We start from the raw sequence: 25,946 nt of genomic DNA on the forward strand, positions 1-25,946 counted from the left end.
GCAACCTTTGTTTATTTCTGTTGCAGAATGTAATGTTACTGCACTAGGGGCCAATGCATTGGCCTGGTTTGGCCCACAGTTGACAAGAGAAACTGATGAAATTGACTTAGACAGCATTATCTTCGGTAATTCATTCACAAATAAGTCCGGATTAGGTCAGTAAATCCTTCTGGGTAGATTGTTTTGATCAGCTGTCTGTGACCCTAACCACCTTTTTGTGTGTACTTGCAACAGGTGTGTTTGTTCAAACACTCCACCTTGTTTTACAGCTAGGTAAGTTGCCATAGTGTAAAACTGATGGACTTGTAGTGTCCATTACTTTCTCTAGTCTGTTAATGCTAATGCGACGTTAAATAAGGTATTTTAGGACTAGCAATTACTGAGATTGTTATCGGAATTAGGTCGTCCACGGGTGGTATTGATTCAATTATCTGTTCCAATCGTTGGAACCTGTCCCTCTGGTATACATTAAAATCTATTGTAAAATACGTCATTTAGTAACAAGCGCCAAAATAACACCACAAATGGAACAAACATATATATATATATAACGGATTTTAATCTAAGAAAGTAATTTCTAATACTTGATATATAGTAAAAGCTAAGTAAATATTGCCAGCAAGGGGGTGAGTAGCAGCAAATGTAAGAGCCGGAGCAGGTAATGTACCAGTGAGGCGTATCGGGTGTCAGTCCACATGGACCCCGGCCCTGGCAACGTAACGCTATCCCATTGGCAACAGCGGCCTGCGCCCTTCAGTGGCCTAGGTAACTTCACAAAGTCTACACAAAATGCCGATCTTTCACGACTTCACCACACTGTGCAGATGACAACATGAAAGGTAAGAGCTATACGTTGTTCGAAGTATCTTTAAAATTCCGTGTTTTCTTCTCCCTTGGTTTATATTTTGCACAAGTTGCGTGACAATGGCAAGAGCAGTAATTGACAACACTTGAAGGGTGTCGGTGGGTCCCATTATGTTTTACCAAAAGCATGAAACCCTACAGTAGTCTAGCAGCTCGTCTCCCAACAACATGCCCTGTCCTTCGCCAAGGGGAAGCTCTCTAGCTTTCTCTCCTAACGTTAATGTCGGCCATCTTGGTGGTAATTTATCATTTGGTAAGTAAAAGTTCAATAGCTAATAGGTGGTGACTCTGACTCACAACATTAGGGGATCCCAATTAGCAAATTAGCCAACAGACACTTTCTGAATAGGCGTGTATTATATGTCATCTAGAATCCAGTTTTAAAACTTTGATACTCTTATGCACAGAACCGTGTAGTTAGGACAGACAGATCCGGGATTTTCAACAAGATTTGTGACATAACAAGATTGATTGATTGGTTAATCATATGTGGCTTTTGTTATTGTTCCTAGCTTTCAGCTGACTTTTTGATTTTCAATCTTTCATGCCCTTAGAGCAGAGGTAACTTTCATATAGTCACAAAGATTTGTTTTACAATCAGTTAGTAACGTGTCACTGTTAATTACGTTACATCAATTTGTTATGGATGTTTGTTTATAACAAAAAAGGTTGTCTTCGTTACTAGTGCAATAATAGTGTATTTCTAGTTGGGGAAAATCACTGACTTTGTCTATTTTTTCAGGCATTGACGTGTCGGAATACAACTTAGAGGACTTGTTGTCCTATGATGACCTGTTCCTGGACTATTTCAATGCCTTCCTACAACTCCCAGTAAGTTTCTTATCAAATAACCACCATTAACATTATAAATCTGCCGGGTTACATAAATCCACCACTTTGAAAAACGGTGAGTTTGAGAGATCTCTAGTGCAGCGCCCCAAACAGGTATGCACACTTTAGATATACAGGAGTACTTTATACTGGGGGACGTTGGGTTGGAGATCTGTTTAGACATATATTTTCAGGGTGGCGGAATAAACTTAGAAACGTTAGATGTTACAAGTATCATAAAAACTCAAAAACATCATGATAACCTTTTCCTAACGGTGTTACAACCGAAATGACTTAACTGCTAAGAGTATGACCTTTCTGTACCTGGCAATACAAGGCTTTATCTATTGTTGAATTGTTCTCTGTTCAAACAAATATGATAAGCTGTTTTCTCAAGATGCTATAGCTGCACAAAAGGTTGGTGCTTGGTGACATGATTACCAACATTGTCAAGAACCTTATTCTATAGACTTTGGGTCAACTTGAACTGTTGATCACCAAGGAAAAGGTTCTAAATTGCAATTCAAATTGTTGAAACCTGTTTCTCTGTTTTCCCCCCAAATATCTTACTTCTGGTTTTGTACTGTAAATCCTGAAACTTTCACGGTGGTTTTATCGTCATGGTTTTCACAATTCCACAGTGAATTTGTGACACCATGAGTATGTCTCCCTTGTATAACTTATAATATATAAGAGTGTACTACAGTAGTATTGTTTCGACCTCAAATTTAAAAACACTGCGAAAACCTCCTTTTTCCTTCAGCTGCCATGAAATAAAATCACCGCGAAGGTATATAAAATGAATTTTTTAATTACCGTTGCTCACTATTTTTCATGTGTATCTCAGGCTTTTCCACTACCACTGAGATACAACCGTCTGACCGCTACCTTCGAGGAGGCAGAGGGTTCCCGTAGCACGGTCACTGGTACCTTGTGCGGAACCCCTCCCCCCATCTGGGGCGCCACAGACGAGGAGAGGGAAAATGTGCTGGACTGGGCCAAGAAGGAGAGATTACCACTGTTCCTGAGGTACGTTCTCAGATATTATGTATGAGAGGAATACAAAATCTTAAAATTTGAAGTCTGGCAACAGCAAAAAAAGATGATGTCAAACATGCACGCTTTGGCCCTTTACCAACTTAGACCATGGCTAATCAGACCAACTTGGCCCAACACCCTGGTCAACACTAGCTTCCTTTGCAGACCTTCTAGGGCTGCTGCCGTTTCTTTTGGGATTCGGAATTTTCAACATGGGCAAGGTTCTTTAATGCCAGGATATCAATTATGCATGCATAATCAATCTCCCCTGACATTAGAGAACCTGGCTCATGTTGAAAATTGCGAATCAGTGTTCCTCTTAAAAATAAACACCAGTGTGCTCCTACGTGTAGAAGGTCTGCAAAGTAGCACTATTTAAGGTCTACTTGGCCCAACATCGTAACCCTAACCCCAGCCGAGCTGACGACCAGGGTCTTTGGCCGAGTTGACCTAAGTGTGTTGAGTCGAGTTGACTGGGCAGAGTTGGTAATTTTAGGGCCAAATCGTCCTAAATCCCAGACAAAGAGTAATTATAGAAATGTACATTGTCCATGACAGTGAACGAGACAGCCTTTTTTGACACAATATAAAAGTACTGCAGATATAAATAGTTTAGTATTAGATAGGAGGTTATGGCTAGCTAGTGGATATGGATATTTTCCAATGGATATATGTGGAAAAGGCTAGTGGCTATAAATAGTAGCTCTGTTGTATTGTAACATCTTATTTTTTTGTATTTCTGTAAATTTTCTGATGGTGGTTTTGTGTACGTGGTAACTTCATGAGGGCGTAAAAAGATATATAGCCTTGTAGTAACAATAAAATGTTATTTCTCGGAATTCCTGCAAATTTTCTGATGAGGATTTCCTGTGGATACTACATTCACTGTGATTATCATAATATTTTTTTTCAGATCCAGACATTTCAGGGACTATAAGTTGTGCAAGCTGCTCCTGAGACGTCTGGACAACAACCCGCAAGCGCTGAGCCGTCAGAGCAGCCGCGGTATCCGTGGTTACAGCCAGCCAACCAGCAGCCTTGGATCCAGCTCCAGTCTAACCACCACCACATCCACCGAAGATGATGACGATGGAGAGGAAATTGATCGTAAGATTCTTACAGCTGTAAAAAAAAGATGAAAGTTGTTCTACTAGATCTCTGAATTCATTGTATTCGTCATTTTAGCTTGTTGCATCTGTCTGGCGTAATGGTTAGAGTGTTGGGCTCAGAACCAATAGTTTCCAGATTCGAAACTTGCCATGCCCCAATGTTGAGCCCTTGGGAAAGGCACTTACCTCTTTAGCTAATCTGTCAAAAAAATAATACACGGATTTGTTGTGCCAATGTGCCAACATCTGCCCATTTGCCACCAAGAGCCGTAAAAAAGATTACCTTCAAGTTGTTGGCTTCGTATTAATGTTGGGATATTTGCAGTGAATTGCAAAATGAATGACCTTACTTTCACACATTTCACACAAGGTATTGCAGGGAAATCAAATGCCATTTAAATAAGAAAAGTTGTGCTTTTTGAACGAAAATGAAAAAAGAAGGGCATACCATCAACGTAATATATTTTCTGTGCACAAAGCTTAGTATTTACTAGTATAGACTATGAGAATACTGTAAATGCAGAAATATCCTTGGGGGTTTTATGTTCGTGGTTTTCGCGGTGAACTCTTAACCGCGAACTTAAAACCACAGTGAAAAGCCGCTCCATTGTGTGACTGTAGCGCTACTATTGTTTCAAACGCTGTGAACACTCCATTTTCTCCCTACTGAGAAATTAAATCCCTGCGAACATTTCTGCGTTTACAGTATACCGTTGTATCTGTTACAGAGAGAGGATATAATGTACAGCAGCCTGTGGAGAGCTTCGGTAGCTCTGTGGGCTGGCCGGAGATCAGTAGTGCAATCTTCAGGTACGCCCGGCCTGGCAGCAGGGCGATCAGTCTACCAGCCAGCATCTTTGGACAAGGTATGTAGTAGGCTGTGTATAGGGTGACTGAAGGCTAATCCTTTATTCCAACACCCCTATATGTTCCAACAGACAACACCTCTATATACTGTTTTGGACACCCCTATGTTACGACACCCCTATTTTATGACACCACTATGTTTTTACACGCTCTAACCCTGACATAATAAAATAGGGATGTCAAAACGTAGGGGTATTGGAACATTGGATTGTCCTCAATTGAGGGGGGACAGCCATATGTTTTTCTTTCTTTGGAAGACCTTAGCATAAGTTGATAGCTCCAGATAGACAATTTAAAGTAACATTCTATGTTCTGGGGCATTTATCATTTGATTCTTTAGTCCTCAATAGCTATGATATTGTCACTATTGTAATCCTCAAATGTATGTTGCCAAACTGAAAGACATTTCAATTAGCTTTATACGTTGTCAAGCAGGAGAATTTTCATTGTATTTGTAGTGATACTAGTACATATGGACGTGACAGTGAATAAGTAAATGATTAACTATGTATTTCTGCAGCATACTCCATGTATGGCAGCGAGGAGGACGCAGTAACGACCTTGAGCCAGCCCATGTCCTCCATCAAGATGGAGGGGGGAGGGGGGCAGGCCGACAGCATCAGCAACAGCTCCAGCCAGAGGAGGAGGGCCACAGCAGGGGACAAACGGGATTACGTCAACAAATACCCTAACATGCCCCCAGGTAAGGCTTTACAGGACATAACAATAAAGATTATATGGATGCCCTAAGGAAGATTAGTTTCGAAATCCTTTAATCCTGAAACCGGGAAGAAGATTACTTCAAAATAACTGACCATTGTTTGCTCGGATTCCCCACATATTAGTGCACCTATAGGGCTATAGATATTGTTATGAAGTGTCTGATTGGGTTATTGTCTGACTTTTCCTCAGCTGAAACTCTAGAAGTAGATTACTACATAACACCAGACCATTGTTTGCTCAGATTCCCGAGATATTACATCACCCATAGATAATGTTTGAAGTGTCTGATTGGGTTAATGTCTGAATTTTCCTCAGCTGAAACTCTAGAAGTAGATTACTACATAACACCAGACCATTGTTTGCTTGGATTCCCGAGATATTACATCACCCATTGATAATGTTAAGAAGTGTCTGATTGGGTTACTGTCTGACTTTTCCTCAGCTGAAACTCTAACAGGTTTGGGACAGATCAGCGACTCTGGTCTGGGGACCACAACCATTCAGAGCGACTCGCGCACGCACATAACGACCAGAGAGGGCTTAACAACGAGAGACGGCGTTTCCAGCATGGAAGAGTCTATCAGTCCAGAAAAGGCTGCAGTGTCAAGTCCCAGTAAAGCTCCAGGTATGTAATGGTCATTTCTGCCTTGATTTGCCAAATAGATTGTACCTGTACAATGTTTGAGTACTTATCTGTTACATTTCTTTATCAATCTTTTCCCAACTATCGCACTTTTTTAATGGTTCTATGTTGAAAGAAATCTTTCAAAAAATATATTGTTGTCCTTAAATTCTAAAAGGTAAGATAACAAAAACTTCTCAGAGGCAAATTGCATTTTAAGTTTGTACAAGAGCAACTATCGTGTGTTTTTCTTCATTATTAAAAAAATTAAAGAAAGAAAGAAGTAGATTATCTTTTTCACTAAGATGATGGTAATTAACCTATCCCATAGCCCCACCCACCTCTGTCAAAGCGTAGAAATGCAAAATAAAAGTATAAGTATGCAAATGTTTCATGGACATGCAGCCACTATCTCATTGGTCACACCACCAAATTGCCATGCTATCATTGGTTAAAATAGTAATTGTGATGGATAGTCAGGATCTGTCTATTGAATTGAAAGAACCCGACATTTCTAATGGAAAGACCCTATGCTGTAAATCCATTTCATATTGCGGTTGGTGATTTTAGCGGTTGGGGGGAAAGGGAGTAGTTCACTGCAAGTTTAACGGTGGGAACAGCCATCAAAGTCTCAAATGTTAGTTATCAAATATTTGCGATGATGAAATTCTAGTGGTTGACTACTGACAGTTTAAGTTATCGTTATCAAATCAAGAATTACAGTACTACATTCTATCTTTGATAACAGGTGTTCCGGTAGTTCCAGAAGGTGCAATACCAGAGACAGTGGGGCCCATGCCCACCCCACAGACCTACGTCGTTGTGGGTCACAATCATCAAAGACAGGAGGAGGTGAAGAGTGTGGACACGCTGACTCAGGACCAGGACGACCAGGACAGGAGACACGTGCAGCTGCCGCTGGACAGCTTTGCCTACCTGTCACCTGACTACGATAGGTATGATTGTTATGAGTCATGTGTGGGAGGACCAATCACAAAGCACAGGAAACTCTGATCAAACTGTGATGTACTGTAAATGCACTTAAGGTTGTGTGGTTTTTATTTCGCACTGAGGTGAAAATGGTGTGTTTGCAGTGGTTTTAAGTTCGCGACAGCGCTATAGTCGCATACTGCTACAGTATGGGACAAAAATGGTCGCGGTGGTTTTAAGTTTGTGGTAAAACGGTCGCCGCGAAAACCGTGAACATAAAGCCACCACGAACATTTCTGCATTTACAGTATTAGATGTCATTTTCTAATGAGTTGAAAAAGGGGACCAAGCTAGTCCCAATGTTTTATTTGGATATTCATTATTTATATGATATTCTGTGTAGTTAAAATAATAGCTTAGTTTATTGTGATACCTTTAGCCCCAGGCAGGGCTAATCTTCCAGGGTTCAGAAACAAACAGCATATACATTATACAAACAAAGATATATTAACAGTTCAAAGGTCAATAATACATACAATAAACATCATTAAAATCTAGATCTTTAGGATTCTTGTTGGGAAAGAAGTTTGTTGGGTGTATTTTGTCTGCTTTTATAATGATATAAATTATCATATGACTTCTTGATGTCCCATTCTTGCTTATAGCACAGTTGGCTTTGTTCTGTCCTTGGTGCTGAATCACAACTTTTGGAAGAATTTTAATAGATTGGCTGCAGATAGTTTGCTAGATTAAGTAGGAAGGATCTATTGTATAAGTCACTCTGCACAAGTGTGAAAATAGTATCTCCTTCAAGTCAACTATTCATGCAAATACATAATTATCTGTTATCCATACTGATTTTTTCTATGAACTTTTGTTGATGTTGAATGTGCATGAATCCCCCAATAATTCAACCATTGCAGGTTTTCCTTTCCATTTTCGCTCCACTTAAACCCCTCTTACATTCCTCAATTGTCCTTTACTTGATACATATGACACTTTCTACCCTCTAGGCTCTGTCACCTTGAATCACAACACATAACTGTAAATGTTGAATTTTTCACTGTGGTTTAATGTTTGCAGTTTTCACAGTGACCACTTCACTGCAAAATGCTTGTTCTGTCTTCTGCCCACCTACCCCCTTACCGCAAACTAAAAACCACAACAAACACTCAATTTTCTTCCTACTGCGAAATCAAATCCTAGCAAACTTAAAGGCAGCAATTTTTTTTTCTCTCTAAAGGTTTTACACACCCAATAACAGAACGACATCAGCCCCAGCTGGATCTTCAGCCTCCCCCTTTAATCTAGCAGACGCCCTGGAGTATTTCCAGATGTACTATGACTCCGATGATGAGAGAAGAGATGGGGAGGAATACTTAACATTTGAAGGTACATTCACTCTCTCTATGTATGAAATCATGTTAAGACTTAAGAAAAATAGTGTGTATTCATTGCATATAATTACCTTCGCCAAGAAGGTTATGTTTAAGGGGCCATTTGTGTGTGTGTCAGTGTGTGTGTCAGTGGACAGCATAACTGGAGAAGCTGTAGATGGATCCTTACAATGTTTTGTTAGGTGAGTAGGGATTGGGAGAATGAAGGTCAAGTTTGATAATAGGCCCCCTAGTGGCTTTCTATGGTACTGCAGTGGAATGATTAATGAGAAAAAAAATTGATTCTATAGTGGTACATGATGGGAATTTAATCCTTGTGGCATTTGCAAGTTAAGTAAAGGTGAACATCATTAGACATAAATCATGCAAATCTGGGCCTAATTAACAGAATTTTTTAGTCTGTATTCATTGCATTTCATTGTATGTTGCCATTATTGCAATGACGAGTAGTACAAAGCTATATGTTATGCAACAAAGGTAATGTTGGGTTTTCAAGGTTTTGAAGGGAATGTCCTTGGTGCTGAATGGAAATCATTAAACAGTTGCTTCTTTAACCTTTGCTTGTTGTAAATTATGGAGTGTTGAAGATGTTCTCTATTTGAATAGTAGCAGCACAGCTCTATCAAGAAATATCTTCAATCTTTTGTCCACTCTTTGTCTTGAAGATGATGCAGCAAGTGATGAGCGAACAGAAGAAGACGTGCGCACCCTGGAAGGAAGAATACAAACAACGTTGCATCAGCTCAAGGAGGTTGTCTTGGGGAAGGTTAGTCCTACGTTCCTGTCCTTTTTAAATTTACTTCACCTACAGAATTTTTGGGTCAGTTCTGAATCCAGAAAGGTTGTGATATCAATTTTTGAATCAATCGTAACTTAATCGATAACACAACCTTTCTATATTCAGAATATAAAAAAAGTCATTTCTAGCATGTCTTTTTTCTGCTAGAAATCTTTTTTTTATATTCTGAATACGAAAAGGTTGTGATATCACTTTTAGAGTTAATCTTTATTTTGCTAGTAATGACAAAGAAACTCAGAGAGCTACGGCAGCTTGCAGAAAAGAAGACACAGTGGAAAGAAATGAAGAAAGACTGAATGCAGCCAGAGGCTGTTTCCACAACCTCTGAGCCGCAGAACACAGTGGATCATCATCATCAATGACTTGTTTCATTGTACCTACCTATAACAAGTTTTCCTTGCCCCCCTCCCCACAGATGTCTGGCATGGAGTCTTTCCACGACTTCTTGTCGGACACGGCGGGAATTCACCTGTTCAATTTCTGGCTGGACTGTGAGGAGTTCAAGGACAGCATGGCTGCTGCAGAGGAGACTGAACAGACCAAAACACTCAGGGCTAGGCTTTTCAGGTAAAACAGTGCACTCATCTAGTACTGTTGTATTATCTGCTATCTACCTAACACAAAGTAAAGCTCTTACCAACAAGCTTTCGGTCAGTATTCTGCTTCTTGTCAAGTGGAATGGCCAAAAGCCTGTGTCACAGGATCCCGGACATGCAGTGTGATGTCAGCATTAGATCAAAGGTGCCCAGCAGTCTTGAGGTGTCCCTGTGGTGTAGTGGTCTGCGCCTTTGCTACTCTGCCACATCTGGTTCAAATTACTTGGACCAGAAGGACTGGGGTTCTAGTCCCAGGTAGAGCACCTCTGGACAAGAGGCGCATTGAGTCATACCAAAGACTTTATAAAAAATGGTACATACTTATGAAACAGTATGGAAGTTAAACACACTCCACTGCCAGTGGACTAGCCCCCTGCTGCAGTGATTGCACCACAGTGTGGCCCCAGGGCTATGAAACGGAGATGGGCACCGCCCTATAATACATCAATTATGGTGTGGGAGGATTTTAACTAACTAACCCAGCAGTCTGTATCGGCCCCCGTCTCGGTTGAGGGATGGTTGATGTGCTGTAATGTCTGCAGCTTCTTTCACTCCTCTTGCAAATTGCACTGGTATAGGCAAATTATCCATTCATTGGCAAAGGAAATATCGTATTTAACTTTGACTCAAAGGCACAAAGATTGTGATGCAGAGTTCATTATATGAAGACTGTCAACAAGTACATATTCTGGTAGCAACATACTGTATAGCAATAGCTTTACAGAGAGTCACCCTTGGTTGTACACACTTAAAAAATTTGGCAGAATGCCTCACAACGATGTTTGACCTTGTATTACCCCTGCAGGGATATTCAGGACAAGTACAAGTTTAACCTGACTCCGGATGCACAGGTATGCGGTGCTTGTTTATCTTTAGTTGTTTGATGCTAGGGTTACGAGAGGTTTGTTTACTATACTGCTCATGTCAGGAACCATAAGAATTTATGACCTTGTGTGAACTAGATTGACCTTTTGTTAATGATTTAAGCCTGATATTTGACCTTGAGCTGACTAGATTGACCTTGTTGTTTGACCTTGTGTTTTCAGATTTGACCTTGTTGTTTCTATTCCTCTTACAGCATCAGATCCGTGTTGCCCAGGAGAACGATGGCGTGAGCTACACGGTGTTCACACGTACCCAGTATGATGTGCTGCGGAGACTGCGGTCTTACTGGGTACCCCGGTACCTCGTACACAGGTCTCTCAGTCAGCAACAGGACCATAGGTGGGACCACTTTGATTTTACTGTTTCATTTTTGGTATCTAAAGGTAGTAACGGTGGTAGTAGTAGTGGTTACCGTAGTGATTGGTTTATTGAGCAAACATAGAACTAATCGGACTTACAGAAAAAACTGATAAGATGATGCATTGTGACATGTATAACATCTACAGTGAGTGTCATAATTCCATCAGGTCATATATATCCACTTGATCCTGAAAAATACATCGAAAGAGATATTGCTTAAAGGCACCCAGAGCATTTTATGAGGCTTGAAAACTGGAAATATTCTAGTTGCTGTAACCTTTATGAAATTGACATTTAATGCCACTGTTTATCGCATTTACGTGCAGATTTCTTATCAAATGTGCTCAAAAGCGGCACAAAAATAAGATACATGGTGATCTTTTAGTTTCACACACCTACTGTAAATAGACCGATACCATAGCCACGCCCACCTCCGTCAAACCGTAGAAATGCAAAATTAAAACATGAAAATATTTGACGGACATGCAGTCACTCTCTCATTGGTCGAACCGCTAATTGTGATGGACAATCAGGATCAGTCTATTAGGGCTTGGATTTTCCATTAGTTCTCACCACACAACGACATCGCATATTTGCTCCTTTAATGTCAATATGTAATGGTATAGTGTTATTGAAAATTACTATGTGTAGGAATGACTAGAAATTTGAGTTTTTTTATTCAAGTTTCAAGCCTCATAAAATGCTCTGGATGCCTTTAACTAATTGTGCAAACATGGATGCTGCTCCTCAAACACAATTGTTTTTCAAAGTGGCAGTTGATGAAGGTTACTTCCATTAAGTTCCAATAGTTGCTGAATTCAAGCAAAAATTTTTCAATCTTCGATCTCCAGGTTTTATAAAATGTCTTTTAGTCAGCCTTTTCTAGTAATCTTACCATGTATCTGCAATTTTTATTCTTTATTATATTTTGTATGTTGAAATAACCCAGGATTGAAATTCTTGTAGGTTTAAGAAAGCTGCACCAACACTTGCACGGGAAGTCACCGGTCTGTCCTTCCTCCCGTCCATCACGTTCTCGGCGTCGCTGCCCGTACGCGGGGACGAGCTAGCGGAGCTCGCACAGAGCCACAACTGGGAGGTCGTGGCGCAGGGCGGGAGGAGACTGGACGCGACGTACGGCCAGGAGAAGAAGAGTAGCGTGGACGAGAAGGCTCTGGAGGAGAGGGTGCTGGCTGGGCTGGGTACCGACGGGTCTGCGGGCGGACCTTTCAGGAGGTTTCTGGAAAAGTAAGGACCAATTTTTATCATTTCTACACAGAAAATATCAAACAACTGTCTCAATATGATTCTCAAACAATGGAAGACATACAAATATCTGAAAAAGAATGAGGTTTCCTGAAAAGTGAGGACCAATTTTTCAGGAGGTTTCTTAAAAAGTTAGGACCAATTTTTACAGACTGAGAAAACATCAAATAACAGACGTCTAAATATACTTTACAAACAATGGAAGATGTACAGAAATGTACATTCAAAAGAATATAGAAATTTTGCTGAATTCCTGAAGAAATTAATTTTGATTTTAAGATTTAGTCTTTTTTGACTTTAACCTGACCAGTTCAAAGTGAAAATTCATGTAATTGTTGATTTTTAATAATTTTACAGATTCATACAGAAAAGCTGCAGCTTTACATGTCATTTTTTATAGCGTTTTAAGTTTGAACTTCATAAACTTCAGAATCTGTGTAACTATATCTTTCATGGCTTATCATATCCCACAGGATGGTTCCCTCACTGTGTATGTAATTTTTCTTTGAAATATCAATTAAAAGAATTAAAAGAACTATCATAAAAAAACTTCATAAACAATAAACATCTTGATTGCCATCTGTAGGAACTCCGACCACCAGAAGCTAGCTACCCTGCTGTTCTGGCAGCATGTGGGGGAGTACACTGCGGAAGAGAAGCGCTCGGCAGACAGACATCTGCGCATGTGCCGCGCTTGGGACATCTACAACACCTACATCGCACACGACAGCAAGTTCAACATAGGTCAGTTTTAGACGCTTTGTCATAGAAGTATTCATTAGAGCAAATAAGATATAATTTTACCAATGAATCGGGGAATCAGGAATGTGACAGGCACTCACTGGTAATTGGAATAGAGAAATAAGGTCAGCTTGAAAGGTATCAAATTACATGTCCCACAAAGTGTTACAATGTGCTGTAGCAATTGATTTATCTAAAAGCAGTGTTCTTTTTCATTCTCATTCTAAGATTTCAAAGTACTGGTATTTTCACACATCTACAACTTATGTTCAGCTAAGGCCATATTGATTTGATTATATGGATGACATCCGCACGCGCATCAATTTTCATCCGTTCCCCCCAAAAAAGAAGCTTCAGCCATACTGTAAATCATACAAAGCAGCTGCAAAATAAGAAAATATACTGTAACTTGAAAAAAAATTGTTTAAGAAAACGCATTACGTAGAATGCCAAAGTCAATTCCAGAGTCAAAGAAGAAGATGTGAAAGAACAAAAATGAAGAATCTATTATTTGGTATACCATACTGTGTATTTAGTTTCGTTCATCCTTCCTAACCACATAGATTTCATAATGAAGACAACTTTTGTTGCCAAACTTTTTTTTCATTTGCACGCTCGCATCAGTATTGGGGTCCCAGGAGGATGTCATCCATATAATCAAATCAACATGGCCTAACATAAGCATGCATGTTGAGTCTTGTTTACCATCCTATTGCAGGAGTTGCACCTGTGTACTGTGATGCTCTATACCAGGTCCTAGCTCACACTAAAGACTATGTGAAGGCCTCTGTGTTTGATGGGGCCAAGACACATGCTTTAGACATCCTCACAAAAGCCTGGGTCAAGGCTATGAGATCAGATCTCAGAAGATTCTTTGAGTAAGTCTTGAGTTTCATTGTTATTCATTGCAAGTATTGCAATGTTTTTTTAAATAATTTTTTCTAGTGGATGGTTCACTGTCTGAATTTTTTGTCAAGGTGATTCTTTTCATGATTCACAGTTGTTGTTTTTTCACACATGCATGTATGTCATATTTCCCACTCACTCACTCACTCACTCACAAGAGTCTTCAGATGAATTACTGACAATAATGAAAGAATTTTGGGCATCGTTCAAAACACTTATACAAGAAAAATCTGAAAACTGTCAAAGTATTTTCCAAATTGCACTGAATTTTGTTTGACACCAATTTAATTAACCCATGTCTCACGGTCCTACAAATTTCGCCAGTTGTCTGATGTGGACTTGTTGAGCAGTACACATGAAAGAGTCTTAAGGCTATACACTGCTTACATAGTACATGTACATTGTAACAGCTTTTGCTGACAGCTGTACTTTTCACCCTGTCAAAACCACAAGTGTAATTTGCACCGCCTGTCAAGAGATTTGTCACACAGCGGTAACAAAGAGTTCAAACAAAGTTCACCGTGGTGCAACATTTACGCTCCCATCCAATCCACCAATCAGAACTCTTTCCCCCAGGCCAGACATAACATTTTAACCCCATGTCTTTTCCAAAAAGATTTACTTTGCACACATGGCAGACAAGTTACTGTGGAGATAGATGGGGGTTAAGCAGATGCACCTCAAACTTTGACCCTATCTTTGTTTAGTTAGGCAGTAACCTAATTTAAGGTACTGTTTATAGCAACAATGATATGTGAGTACACATAATACGTGTTTAGTGTGTAGCTCAAAGAGGTAAATGTTTATTCGGTCACCTTTAGTCAGGGTACAAATTAGGCCATAAGAGGATTAGCAGAGCTTTCAAAAGGAAACCAGATGGTGGAATATATTGGTTTACAGAAAAGGCTCGGGCCCTGAGTGGCTAGCCGGCCAGTCTACCCTTTCTGGGCCCCAAGGGTATGCATTACATGGCATGCATCAGCCTCAGTGAAATTTCAGAGGAAAAACTATGTTAAAGGTTATCCCAGCTGTGGGGGGGGGGGCAGCAACGAACAATCAGCTTCAACTACAGGAACATGGGCACTACAGTTCTTCAATAACATGGACACTGTACTCTTCCCTGTGGCTGCACTGCCAGTCTGGCCTACAAGGAGATTATGGTGGCTATTAGTATCCTACCCGAAAGACAGGACTACAACACAAACACCATACGTTGGTATGCCCATACACACATGCACACACACACACAAAAATATAACAACAATTATACATTCATGCATCAATGGCTTATTTTATGATCAACTGTTGCCGTCTTTCCAGTACACTCACAGCTGGGATTGTCATTGACCTAGTTTTTCCTCAGAAAATTCCATTACAGGCCAAACCCCATGCATACCCTTGAGGCCCAGAAAGGCTAGCCTGGCAGGGTAGCCGACCCACCCGCTGGGCCCAGCCTTTTCCATAAACCCCACAATATCAGAGGTGACCTTTAATAGCCTATTAAGAGTGGTCAGGAAAGGAAGACCCAAAAGTGGTCAGAAAAAGAACATGCTACTGGATGAATGCGTGTCCAGAAACTTAACCTTCTCCCTGCTGCCTACCTCTGTAACCAATACAGAACTTCAGTGTGCTAGAGGTCAAAAAGGTCAGCCCTGAAAGTAGTTGAAACGGGAGACATAAAACTTCAGTCATTCTAGAATGTAACCTGTTATTGGATGACTGTCCAAACACCGAATTAGCTACTTTTCTGAAGAAAGTTGACAACTCTGAATTGACAACCTGTAGGTATTCAGAAGTGGCCAAGAAAAAAACAAGGCTGTTTTTTTAATGAAGATTAGACATATCCAGGTAAATGTTAAAGACAATTTTTATTCAATCTACAACAGGATAAGATGCAGAGATTATAAATACTTCTGGACATTTCAAGGGACATTCATCACTCTTCAGCATCACTCATTCTGCCAGTACAGTCTATAGATAGTGATGCTGAAGAAGAGTGATGGATGTCACTCTAAACGTCCGGAAGTAATCTCTGAATCTTATCCAGTTGTAGAGATTGAATTGTCAGTAAATAAAACATGTCAGGCTCGTAAAAATGAGGTTCTTGCAGTGATAGACATGTTTCAGTATCTTGATTGTTGGAAACATTTCTCCCATACAGATGTCTCCCCAAGCGAGACTTAACCCTTCCTTCAACACCGAGTGTGAAGGAGTCCACACCAGTGAGGGAACTGCCTCCTAAGCCGTGGGTTAGGAGGTGAGTGCCATCTAGCAGTTGTAGACAGAACTGCAAACAGTAACATACATGTACAAACACATTTTGATGCAGCTCACTCTTGTAGGATAAGCCACAATATTTCAAAAAGTTATGAAGATCACACTGTAAGGTAAACAGTTCCTGTAAAAATAATGGTGTATGTACAAAAAATGTAGCACCTTACATGTGTACATATCAGTACAGAGACTTATAAGTATTCAACTGTCTTAGGTACCCAGGGTCCTCAGAGTCTCAGCGGGCTAGAAGACTCCAGAAGGCTCTAGATGTGGCCGAGAAGATAGAACAAGAGCGGCTTGAGGAGGTCAAGAAAAAGAAGAAACAGGAGAAGGAGAGGAGAAGGAAGGAGCAACGGAGAAGGTGGGAAGGATGAGTTTTCCAAACAAAAAGACTTCCGACTCATGATTTACATGTACATGTTACTCATTCAATTACATGTACATCATATTTACAGAAAGAAGTGAGCAGAAGAATAGACCCTTTTTGAAAGGCAGTGAAAGAATACAGCTTGACAATAGATAATTGTACATCATGTTATTTGTGAACAATAACCAGCCTACTTCTGCAAGGTTATAACTGTAAATATGCACATAAATATGTCATAATATGATATGTTAAATGATATGTTATGTCGATGAAAGTTAGACATCCAGGTAATAGAATATGCCAAAATCACAGTTAATCAAAAGCAACTCAAAAATTTTATCAAGTTGGTTGAGTAACTGTCATTTGGCAAATAATATGTTATGATTTGATACACTTTTTCAGAGAGCTTAGAGGGTCACAACTTACTCGATTTTTTGTCCACCCCTGTAGGCTGAAGGAGATGCGGACTGGTACAGTCTCCAGGGCCAAGCCCCCATCTTTTAAGCCCCCGTCTATTGCCCAGTCCACCGCAGCAACAGAGACTGGACAGTCTACAACAGAAGGGGGGAAGAAATCTGTTCCCCAGTCAGCTGCCAGTAGTCACAAGGAGATGCCTGGGCCGCCATCTTTCCTAGAGATGAGCACACACAAACCGTGAGTTCATCTTGAATTTCAATGATACAGCTTAGCTTATGAATTAGCTTAGCTATTTTCCTATTGTAGAGTGGAACTCGTTGCCATCCTCACTAGATGGCTGTAAACAGCACTTGCAATCAGATGAAATGTTAAGCATGACAGGTCGTTCAGTGTAATATAATCAGTTGCTGCTGGGCCGCATGCCAGTGAATGGCTATGTAGATACAGTGCTCTGAATGCCCACAGATCTAGAATGTGTCTACTTTAACAGGCTGTATGCTGTATCAATGTTCAATGATGAGTAGATAGCTGAACAATGGTTAAACTGTGGATAAATTATCAGTTTGTAATCATTATTTGACAGACTGAAGAAATGGCAGTAACCGATCAAATGGATTGTCTAAACAAATTGGTCAACACATTCAAAAATTTCAAAGTTAAACTGCAATTGCCATGATCACAAAAATTGAATTTACCCAAATTCTACAACTTTAAGCATCTGTAGGCAAATTGATGAGGATGTTCTCAACCAAAAAGCAAATTGATGTCTAAAATTTCCTTCATTGTGCTTAGTCCAGTGGTTAGCGCCCCTGCCTCTGGACCAAAAGTTGGGTTTTTATAATCCCGGCTGTTGTTACTCCCCGACATGCACACTACTGGGAAGGCTCCTTAGTAAGATGGGGCGTTAATACGTATTCCACTAGTACTGTTCATTGTATTTGTCAAAAGAGACTAGGGGATTTTCCCTGGTACAATGAACCTTTAAATACTGTTCATAGTCACGACCAGTGGTTTGAGATCACTTTCACTTTTTCCCTTCAGCATCTCATTTGCATATCTTTACCCTGTCCCTCTTACAGAGTGATGGGGGTGTTCAAGAAGCATGTCCAGGAGCAGGAGTCCAGTGAGCTGCTGAACATGCTACAGATGTACTTTGACATAGAGAACTACCACGCTGAGCAGTCCGACGCTCGAAAAGGCGCCATGGCCAGACACATCTACAAGTAAATAACGTCTATTCCCCTCTTTAGTCAGTCTGTAATCTTTGCTGTCAGTTTTCTGAAATTGAAAAATTATGGCCAGTAGCACAGACATACCTTTTGCGCTGGTTTTATTTTTGAGGTTTTCGCAGTAACCTCAAACTGCAAATTTATGACACTTCATTTGTGTCTCCCTTGTATGACTACTGCACTACAGTCTGCAGTATTGTTCCAACTGTGAATTTAAAACATTGCAAAAGCCCTTTTCCTCCTACTGCAAAACAAAACCGCCACAAAAATGAATGATTTAATAGTTGCAGACTATAGGGATAGCACAATTATTAAGAAGGTATATAACAATTGTTGAGAAAGTACTGTATAGCAATTGTTGAGCAGGTTTAACAATTGTTGAGAAGGTATAGCAGGTCCTGTCCCTGATGCTGAACTTACATTCACACTGATTATCCTCCTACCGACTTCATGCTAATCCTGTCCCTGGTGCTGAACATACATTCACACTGATTATCCTCCCACTGACTTCACACTGGTCCTGTCCCTGAACTTACATTCACACTGATTATCCTCCCTGGTTGTATAACAGCTGTTGAGAGGGCTATTACAGTTACCACTAAATGTAGTTTGCTGAAGACATTATATATTGCTTCATACATGTATGATCTTTGTAAAACTCTGCCCATTGTGTTTTTATTCATTCCAACGAGTACAATATCAATGTTTCTCTCCTCAGATCGTTTTTGGACCCGTTTTCCTCGCGGTACCTGCTGATGCCGGACAAGGTGACCAATCGGCTGCTGAAGGAAAACGAGGTACCACGGTCAGGGACGCTACAGATGTGCCAGCGACACATCCGACCTGAGCTACAGGACAGCTTCCGCAAGTTCTGGGATGTTAGTAGCACCGCAATTAACTTCTAATAGCTTTAGATACTTATACACACACTAATAATGCATATTAGTAAAAATATGTTGTTTAAACTCTTGAAATAGCAAAGCTGTACAATTCATCCCTTTGACTGCAAACAATTTTTAATCCATGTTGTTGTTGTTATATTGTGGAAATAAACCAGTCTACCCTACTAGTATGATCAAAGAAAATAAAAAAGTATATCTAGATATCAACATAGTAAAAATAGCTTATGGATAGTTATGAAAATGACTGATTTTTTTCCGGTACGCTTTGGTATAAAGGTATTCATAGGATGATATATTTGATTTCAAATGTAAAGTACGAACACTCCCTTCCCATTGTATCCTAATTTTTGGTGAATCCTCTTCTGCAGAATTTGGACCTGAGTAAGGTGCGACTGGACGCCCATGTGAAGGCTGAGCTGGCCCTCAGGAAGGGAATCAGTGCCAAACTGGTCGCCAAGATCAGCTGGAACAAAAACAGAAAGAAGGTAGGCTCACAGAGCTTAGTTTAACTTCTGAATCAGTACCTTACATTTTCTTTTCATATTTTAAGAATATTTCTGTTTCCTACCCACACTGTCTCCTACACAGAGTCTATACAATTTACCACAGGCTCTGCTTTATCGGGCTGAGTTTTCCACTTTTGTGGGTGTGGTCTCTAACTAGAAGTCAGCATATAAAGATTTAGGCTATTCTCTAACTGGCTGACAGCTGATTAGAGGCAACTCTCCTACAGGTGAAAATCTGTGTAGTAGAATGTTCTAGACCAGAAACAGGATGGCGGACAGGGTCACATGATGACCCGTGACGTAATCACTGGTGGACTATTACCAACTAGCTTTAACATATAGAGGTGGCATAGAAGGAAATACATGACATAGTATATATTAATTTTACAATTAAGTAATCTGCTGATACTAACATCCCTTTCTTGGTGCCGTACCAGCAACCAGGCAGAGGGGAGCCCACTGCGGAGGATCGTGAGGAGCTCCTGGCACTGTTTGATGTCGTTGCCAAGGGAACCATCCCCATCAAGCTGCTGTACTTCATGCACTACCTGCTGCAGTACAAGGAGTCTGACTCCTGCCCTTTCCTCTACAACGACTGCTGGTTCTACATAGAGACACAGAAGTTCAAGGTCATCATCTTTGACGTCTTTAATTTCTACAGTCATTTATAGGTCAATAAGCAATATTTATGTGAACTTTGTACTAATTTTAGTCCTTTTTTGTATAAGAAGCAAATTCAGGGATAAGACTTTATGCTTACACTTTTTCTGATCGTGAGTTACCTGTATCTGTACTGTACCATATTACATTTCATACTAGGAGTGGTCAATCACCATAGCCAGTATAACCGCCCTTCGGCACAACACACCAACTTTACAGGCATGCGGCGTGGTGGCAGCTGGTTGTATTCCACTGAAAAGCCTGTCACACCTATAGATATATAATTTGCACAGTTCTAGCTGCAAGCATTGAACAGTATCTACTAAAAGTTAAACCCAGTGTTCGATGTTTCTCTGCAGCATCTACAGGAGTCTGCAGCAGACAGTCTGGTCAAACAGAAGCTGCAGGTCATCATGCAGTGTTTCATCGAGTCACAGGCAGAGCCTCAACTTCAGGTTAGCCAACAGTTTGATTTCAAATATGTGTAATATCTGCTGGTGTTTCTGTAATCTCAATGGAGTGTAAATTTTGTGAATGCATTTTCGATCAGCACTTGGGACTGCTTTTACGGTATGGGCAGTGTAACAATTTTCTTGTTTTGCCTGGCATGCAAAAGCATACAATAACTTTAAAATTTCATGGAACCTCATCATTTATATACCATAACTTGTTTTTATCCTCATGTTTTTTGTCAGTTCATCTCACTTAAGGGCTTCCTTTTATCTTAAGACCCTGCTCTTGCTTTTTCTTGTCAGATTGACATCCCTCTGGACCAGGTGTCCAAGATGCAATACAAAGTGTACAACTATGTGCACAACAAGGGAAAGGATGCCCACTCCCCTGACCTGTTTGATGAGTCCCAGAAGACAGTGTTTGCTGAACTGTTACCCTACTGGGCTGGCTTTAACAAGCAGTACGAACCTCCTAAGCCAGACAGCAAGGGAAAACCAGGTTGGTCGATTAGTTTATTTTTCTATGGAGATACTGTATTAGCTGTAGCTATGGCAGCTAAAAGTTTTGTGACCAAAGTTAAAGTAATGTGGTGAAGATTCAAATCATATCTGTTGTTTAGATAATGGATCTTTTGACAACTCAGTAAATATAATATCTAGCATTATCCCAATATGGGAAATGGCAAGTATTTCATTTACATTTGCATGTAGATGCACAACAATTCCTTCAATGGACATAATACATTACCGAATGTGTGGGGTCGTGTGGCGTAACGGCAGGATTTCCGACTCAGAACCAAGGGGTTCCGGGTTCGAATCCCCTGCTGCCACCGATCTTGTGCCTTTGGGAAAAAGGTACTTAACACGATTTTCCCCACTCCGCCCAAGTGTAAAAATCGGGTACATTATGTGTGGGTCACGATATCAGCAATAGCTGCCTGTGTCCCACGTGTATTGCACTGTTGCAATTCCAATAAATCCAAATCCAAATACATAGAGCCTCTTGTCAAATTTGGGGCAGTAACTAAATGACGCGAACAGCTTCGAACAGGAAAAGGGGAGCTGAACGGGCAGGAGTGACGGGAATGCCGTTCGGGGCGTTCGGGCATTTTTATTTTTACAGAGTACACCAAATTTTCAACAACAGGGTATCTATGAACATCTATAGTTTGTATGTTGTACTTGTAGCCTTTTCTGAATATGAAGGCACCTGCAGCTGAATTTTTATTAATCTGAAACACTGCTAACTTTCTTTCCTACTTTCTTAGTGACCCACATTCACAAGCTGCTACAGCGACGTCTTGAGAAGTTCAAGTCTGCCAAGCTGCCTCCTCTCGACATGACAGTTCCTGACAAGGGGGATCGGGAGACGTTTGGAATCAGTGCCTTCAGTTTCTCCATCAGTGAGGGGTTACAGTGGAAGGTAGGAAAACAGTTTGTTTATGATACAGGAAAACAAACAAAGAGTTCTTGGAATTATATATTTCAAACTAGCAAAATCCATATACAGTAAGGGTTTTTCAGATTTTCTTAATAAATCAGTTGTTTGATACTCCTTTACATCGTTTTACATTGCCTTGTGGCGTCGGTGTGATGCACAGTGGTTGGAGCATTGGACATAGGTCCCAGCTCAATGCTCACCATGCCCTGTCATTGTGCCCTTGAAAAAGGCACTTTACATGACCTTTCCTAGTAGTGGATTGACGCCCCCGAGCATCTTCAGCTAATCTGTCTAAAACTGTGCAAAAAAACACACTACGAATTTGGTGCGCCAATGTGCAACATCTAAGCACATTTGCCACCAAGAACAGTACAATATTGTTTTTTTTTACATAGATGTTTCTGAGTGTACTTTATATATAATAATGGTTGCTTGGCTAATGTAACATCAGTTTCTCTTATGCTGTATGTAACCTTGTATTCAGTACTTTATTCCACTAACACCATATACATGTATATAACAGTATATACTGCACTTTAGGATAGTATTTGATCAACAGCAGGAGTCGACTTAGACGTTTTTCATCTGGAAGACTTGTTAAGTGCTTCCCACAGTGGATACAGGGTAGTATGGTAGCTGAAGAAATAAAACATGCACATTGCATTGGATTCTTAAGAATTTTTGGTGGCCTTTCATTGTAACTGCAAATTCAAAGTACACAAATATACAACAATTACCATACCGACTTCATGTTTGGTTTGGTTTTGGTGTGTTTGGCAGTAATACTACGTTCAATTGTCACATCACAAAACCTTAACAGACCAATTGTGAATCTGGTAGGGTCAAAACAAAGGCTCTTTGAAAACCCCAAACCACCTATTTTTCACCAGAAAGGACAGTTAGCGTGTTTCAATGTCATCTGTCACAACTTTGATCAATTTGTGCTGCAAAAACCCCTGTCACACAGTTGAGGAGCTTCGGACATATATGTGGATTGCCAGAACGTCACCAAATTTAGAACTCGCCATAGACTCAAGTGTAAAAAATCTAATCTCCAATTTACTGGAGGCAGTATCCAAAGGTCAAAAGCAGTAACTGGTGGCCAACAGTACTGCTTTTGCCCTTTGGATACTGTCATTGCCACCGGGAAATCTGCTTGGAGATTACCAAAAATCTAACACATCACATTGGATGGGGCTCTCCATGGAACCTGTGAACATCAGCCAATCTCTAAAGTTTGCACGATAATTGAGAGAACACTGGGCGCATTACATCAAAAAATGTTATCATTCAGTGTTCGCAGACTTGTTGGTTGATTGATTCTCGTGCTGTGTGACAGGGGCATATAGAATGTTACCACTGTGGGGAAGCATTGTAACATAGATGTATGGTTGATGTGTTTATCTCACCTGTGGTTCCTGCACCAGGGGCGCTACCTATCTGCACTCTACAGCTTCAGCTTTGGGGAGGAACCACGGTTGCTATAAACATGCCATATCATACACCTGATGCACAGGTGGCAGGCAGGTGTGCTGTACAGGTGCAACATTATGCAAATTTAACCCCCCTCCCCTGTGATTCAGCTGTGATTCTGCAAGAAGAGGAAAATTGAAAAAAAAATTAATATTGATGTGGAAAGTACTAGACGTGTGACTTCTTTGCTTTAGCTTGCTGCTCTCTGTCTTAGTGCATGTTTATTTCGAGTTTTCTTTTATTTAGTTGTTTGTATAAAATCATCTAATGTTTCTCATGTATTTTAGAATAGTATGACAGATATGCAGAAGTGTACAGAAGCAACCTCCTTCTTTGGTATTCATGGTAACAAAATCATTACATGGGAACATTGTGCTCTTGGTTATGTTTTCAAATCATCTCATTGATTTTGTCCAGTTTGTGAAAAAAGAAATTTTCAATATCCTATCTCTGTTTGATGTTTTACGTTACCCAAAATATACATCACTGACAATGTGCAATCCTTTCTGTCAACCTTTCAGTTTGAAGACATAGATCTGTTGTCTGAGAGTGACAGTGATGATGACTCTGTTGGAACGTCGAAGAAAGTGACGTGGCTGCTACCAGATCTAGACGCATGAATGCAGGCAAGGAGATGGATTTCAGCAACCGCTTCCCCAACTAGAAGATGCATTCCACACTTTAGCTATAAGTCACACAATTAATATTATTTTCTGAATTAAGATGCTCTGCAGGCAACTCTTGACCAAACTCTTTCTAGTGGATGCAAATGACTTCAAGTTGTACACCTAATCATGCAGCTTTTATCTGATGCAGCTGGCAGGCTAGTGCCTACATTTAGTGTAACTGTATTAAAGAACTACATACACATGTATACCGTATACACCACAGAAGTGCCAGTACTCCACCAATGGCCACAAAGTTATCGTAATCATTGGTATTAATGATTGATGTAAATTGTAAACCCATGATAATCACATTATGTTTTTTTTTATCATTACCACCGTTATCTCTAAGTTATCTGGCTGGCCCATTATTTTTTCAAATGAAATATGCAGTTATTGATTGAGCTCTCAATGCTTCAGTTCAGTGCAAATAGTGCTCTTCAAAAGTCTTATCAAAAGTTTCTCTTGTAATTACAACATTCAAAACATATCAAGAAAAACAGTCTTTAGTAACCTGTTATTTTTTAGGTCAAGAAGAGGACATTAGTGTTACAAGCTACCTGTGATACTCCTATGCAATGTTGTCAGTTTCCTTATATAGGAAACCATGCCTTTTGGGTATCCCTGTGCCAAAAAATTAATCACCCATTCAGCAAAAATGTGCCAATTGTAATCAAACCTAAAACGAGCTTGTTAGATAAGAGGAAGGAAAAGGAACATATTTTTGTGAAAGTGTCACATTGGTGTGTATAATGTTGATATCATGATGATGATGAGTGACAGGTCGTTCAGTGTAATATAACCTGCTGCTGCTCACCGCGTGCCTGTGGAGCTTTAAGTGTTTTACACCAAAGTGTGCTTATACACCGTACAGATTCTAATGTAATTGTGCATATCATATAACTGTGTTTATTTTTGTTTGAGAGAGATTTAGATATTTTCTAATCTATGGAGACTTTACATGACAATTATGATGTGATATATGAAAAGTCTGCTATGGGACTGAGTCCGACTGACTGATAGATATATTCCACTTTGACAGATTGCTAATTCTGTTAAATCTTTTATAATTTCTAATAGTTGATTTTGATTTTGTAAAGTGTGTTGCATTTCACCTCTGATCTATTAGAAGTAGTAGTAGTATTTGATAACTTTGTTGAATTGTTCAAAATCTGGGCTATGCCAGTGATCATGCCAAATCAATGACAGATTTATTAGACATTCCATATAGTATTGATTATCATTCGGTAGATTATTGGAATCTGCTGTGATTAATTGATAATTACATTAGATTTCTTATAATACTAGCTCATTTAGTGATCCATGTTTTTTTATGAAACTGCAATGCTGAAAGTACTTGTAGACATTATATTTTATGTGCAATGTTTGAACCAAACCGATTGTTATGTAACGTTATAGTAATTTCTTATTCTAAAATATCAAATGTTGATGATTGAGACAAGGAGGTTATAATACCTCCTTGATTGAGATTAGCTCTCTGCTGCTTTTGGGACCTACTTTGAGACAATTCTCTGAGTAGTTCGAATGTGAAAATAAAATGTGTTACTTGGACATTGTGTTACTTGGACCTTTGAGTCTATCTTTTTTATTATAAAGTGCTTAGTT

General features: G+C 39.9%; 1 protein-coding gene across 3 annotated transcripts; it reads left to right on the plus strand.

The window, feature by feature from the left end:
• The first annotated feature begins 642 nt into the window (after positions 1-642).
• LOC136432496 (regulator of G-protein signaling 22-like) lies at positions 643-25,892 on the plus strand. Of its 3 annotated transcripts, XR_010755535.1 has the most exons (28): positions 995-1,117; positions 1,607-1,695; positions 2,543-2,724; positions 3,647-3,840; positions 4,571-4,708; positions 5,230-5,412; positions 5,875-6,057; positions 6,803-7,010; positions 8,228-8,376; positions 9,047-9,147; positions 9,596-9,747; positions 10,582-10,627; positions 10,855-11,000; positions 11,988-12,269; positions 12,874-13,031; positions 13,747-13,906; positions 16,096-16,191; positions 16,423-16,569; positions 17,026-17,229; positions 18,072-18,215; positions 18,940-19,099; positions 19,492-19,608; positions 20,067-20,258; positions 20,649-20,744; positions 21,045-21,240; positions 22,010-22,164; positions 23,610-23,722; positions 24,177-24,287. XR_010755535.1 is itself a non-coding variant. In XM_066423811.1 (27 exons), the coding sequence occupies exons 1-27, from the start codon at positions 833-835 to the stop codon at positions 24,273-24,275; spliced, it is 3,984 nt and encodes a 1,327-aa protein (XP_066279908.1). In that variant the 5' UTR covers positions 643-832; the 3' UTR covers positions 24,276-25,892. The 3 variants fall into 3 exon arrangements, 2 of the variants coding, with proteins under 2 accessions (XP_066279908.1, XP_066279907.1); XM_066423811.1 differs by lacking the exons at positions 995-1,117; positions 23,610-23,722 and adding an exon at positions 643-839 and having other exon boundaries at positions 24,177-25,892; XM_066423810.1 differs by lacking the exon at positions 23,610-23,722 and having other exon boundaries at positions 997-1,117; positions 24,177-25,892.
• The last annotated feature ends 54 nt before the right edge of the window (positions 25,893-25,946 follow it).

The sequence above is a fragment of the Branchiostoma lanceolatum genome, chromosome 4 (genome assembly GCF_035083965.1).
Source record: "Branchiostoma lanceolatum isolate klBraLanc5 chromosome 4, klBraLanc5.hap2, whole genome shotgun sequence".
Classification (NCBI taxonomy): Eukaryota; Metazoa; Chordata; class Leptocardii; order Amphioxiformes; family Branchiostomatidae; genus Branchiostoma; species Branchiostoma lanceolatum.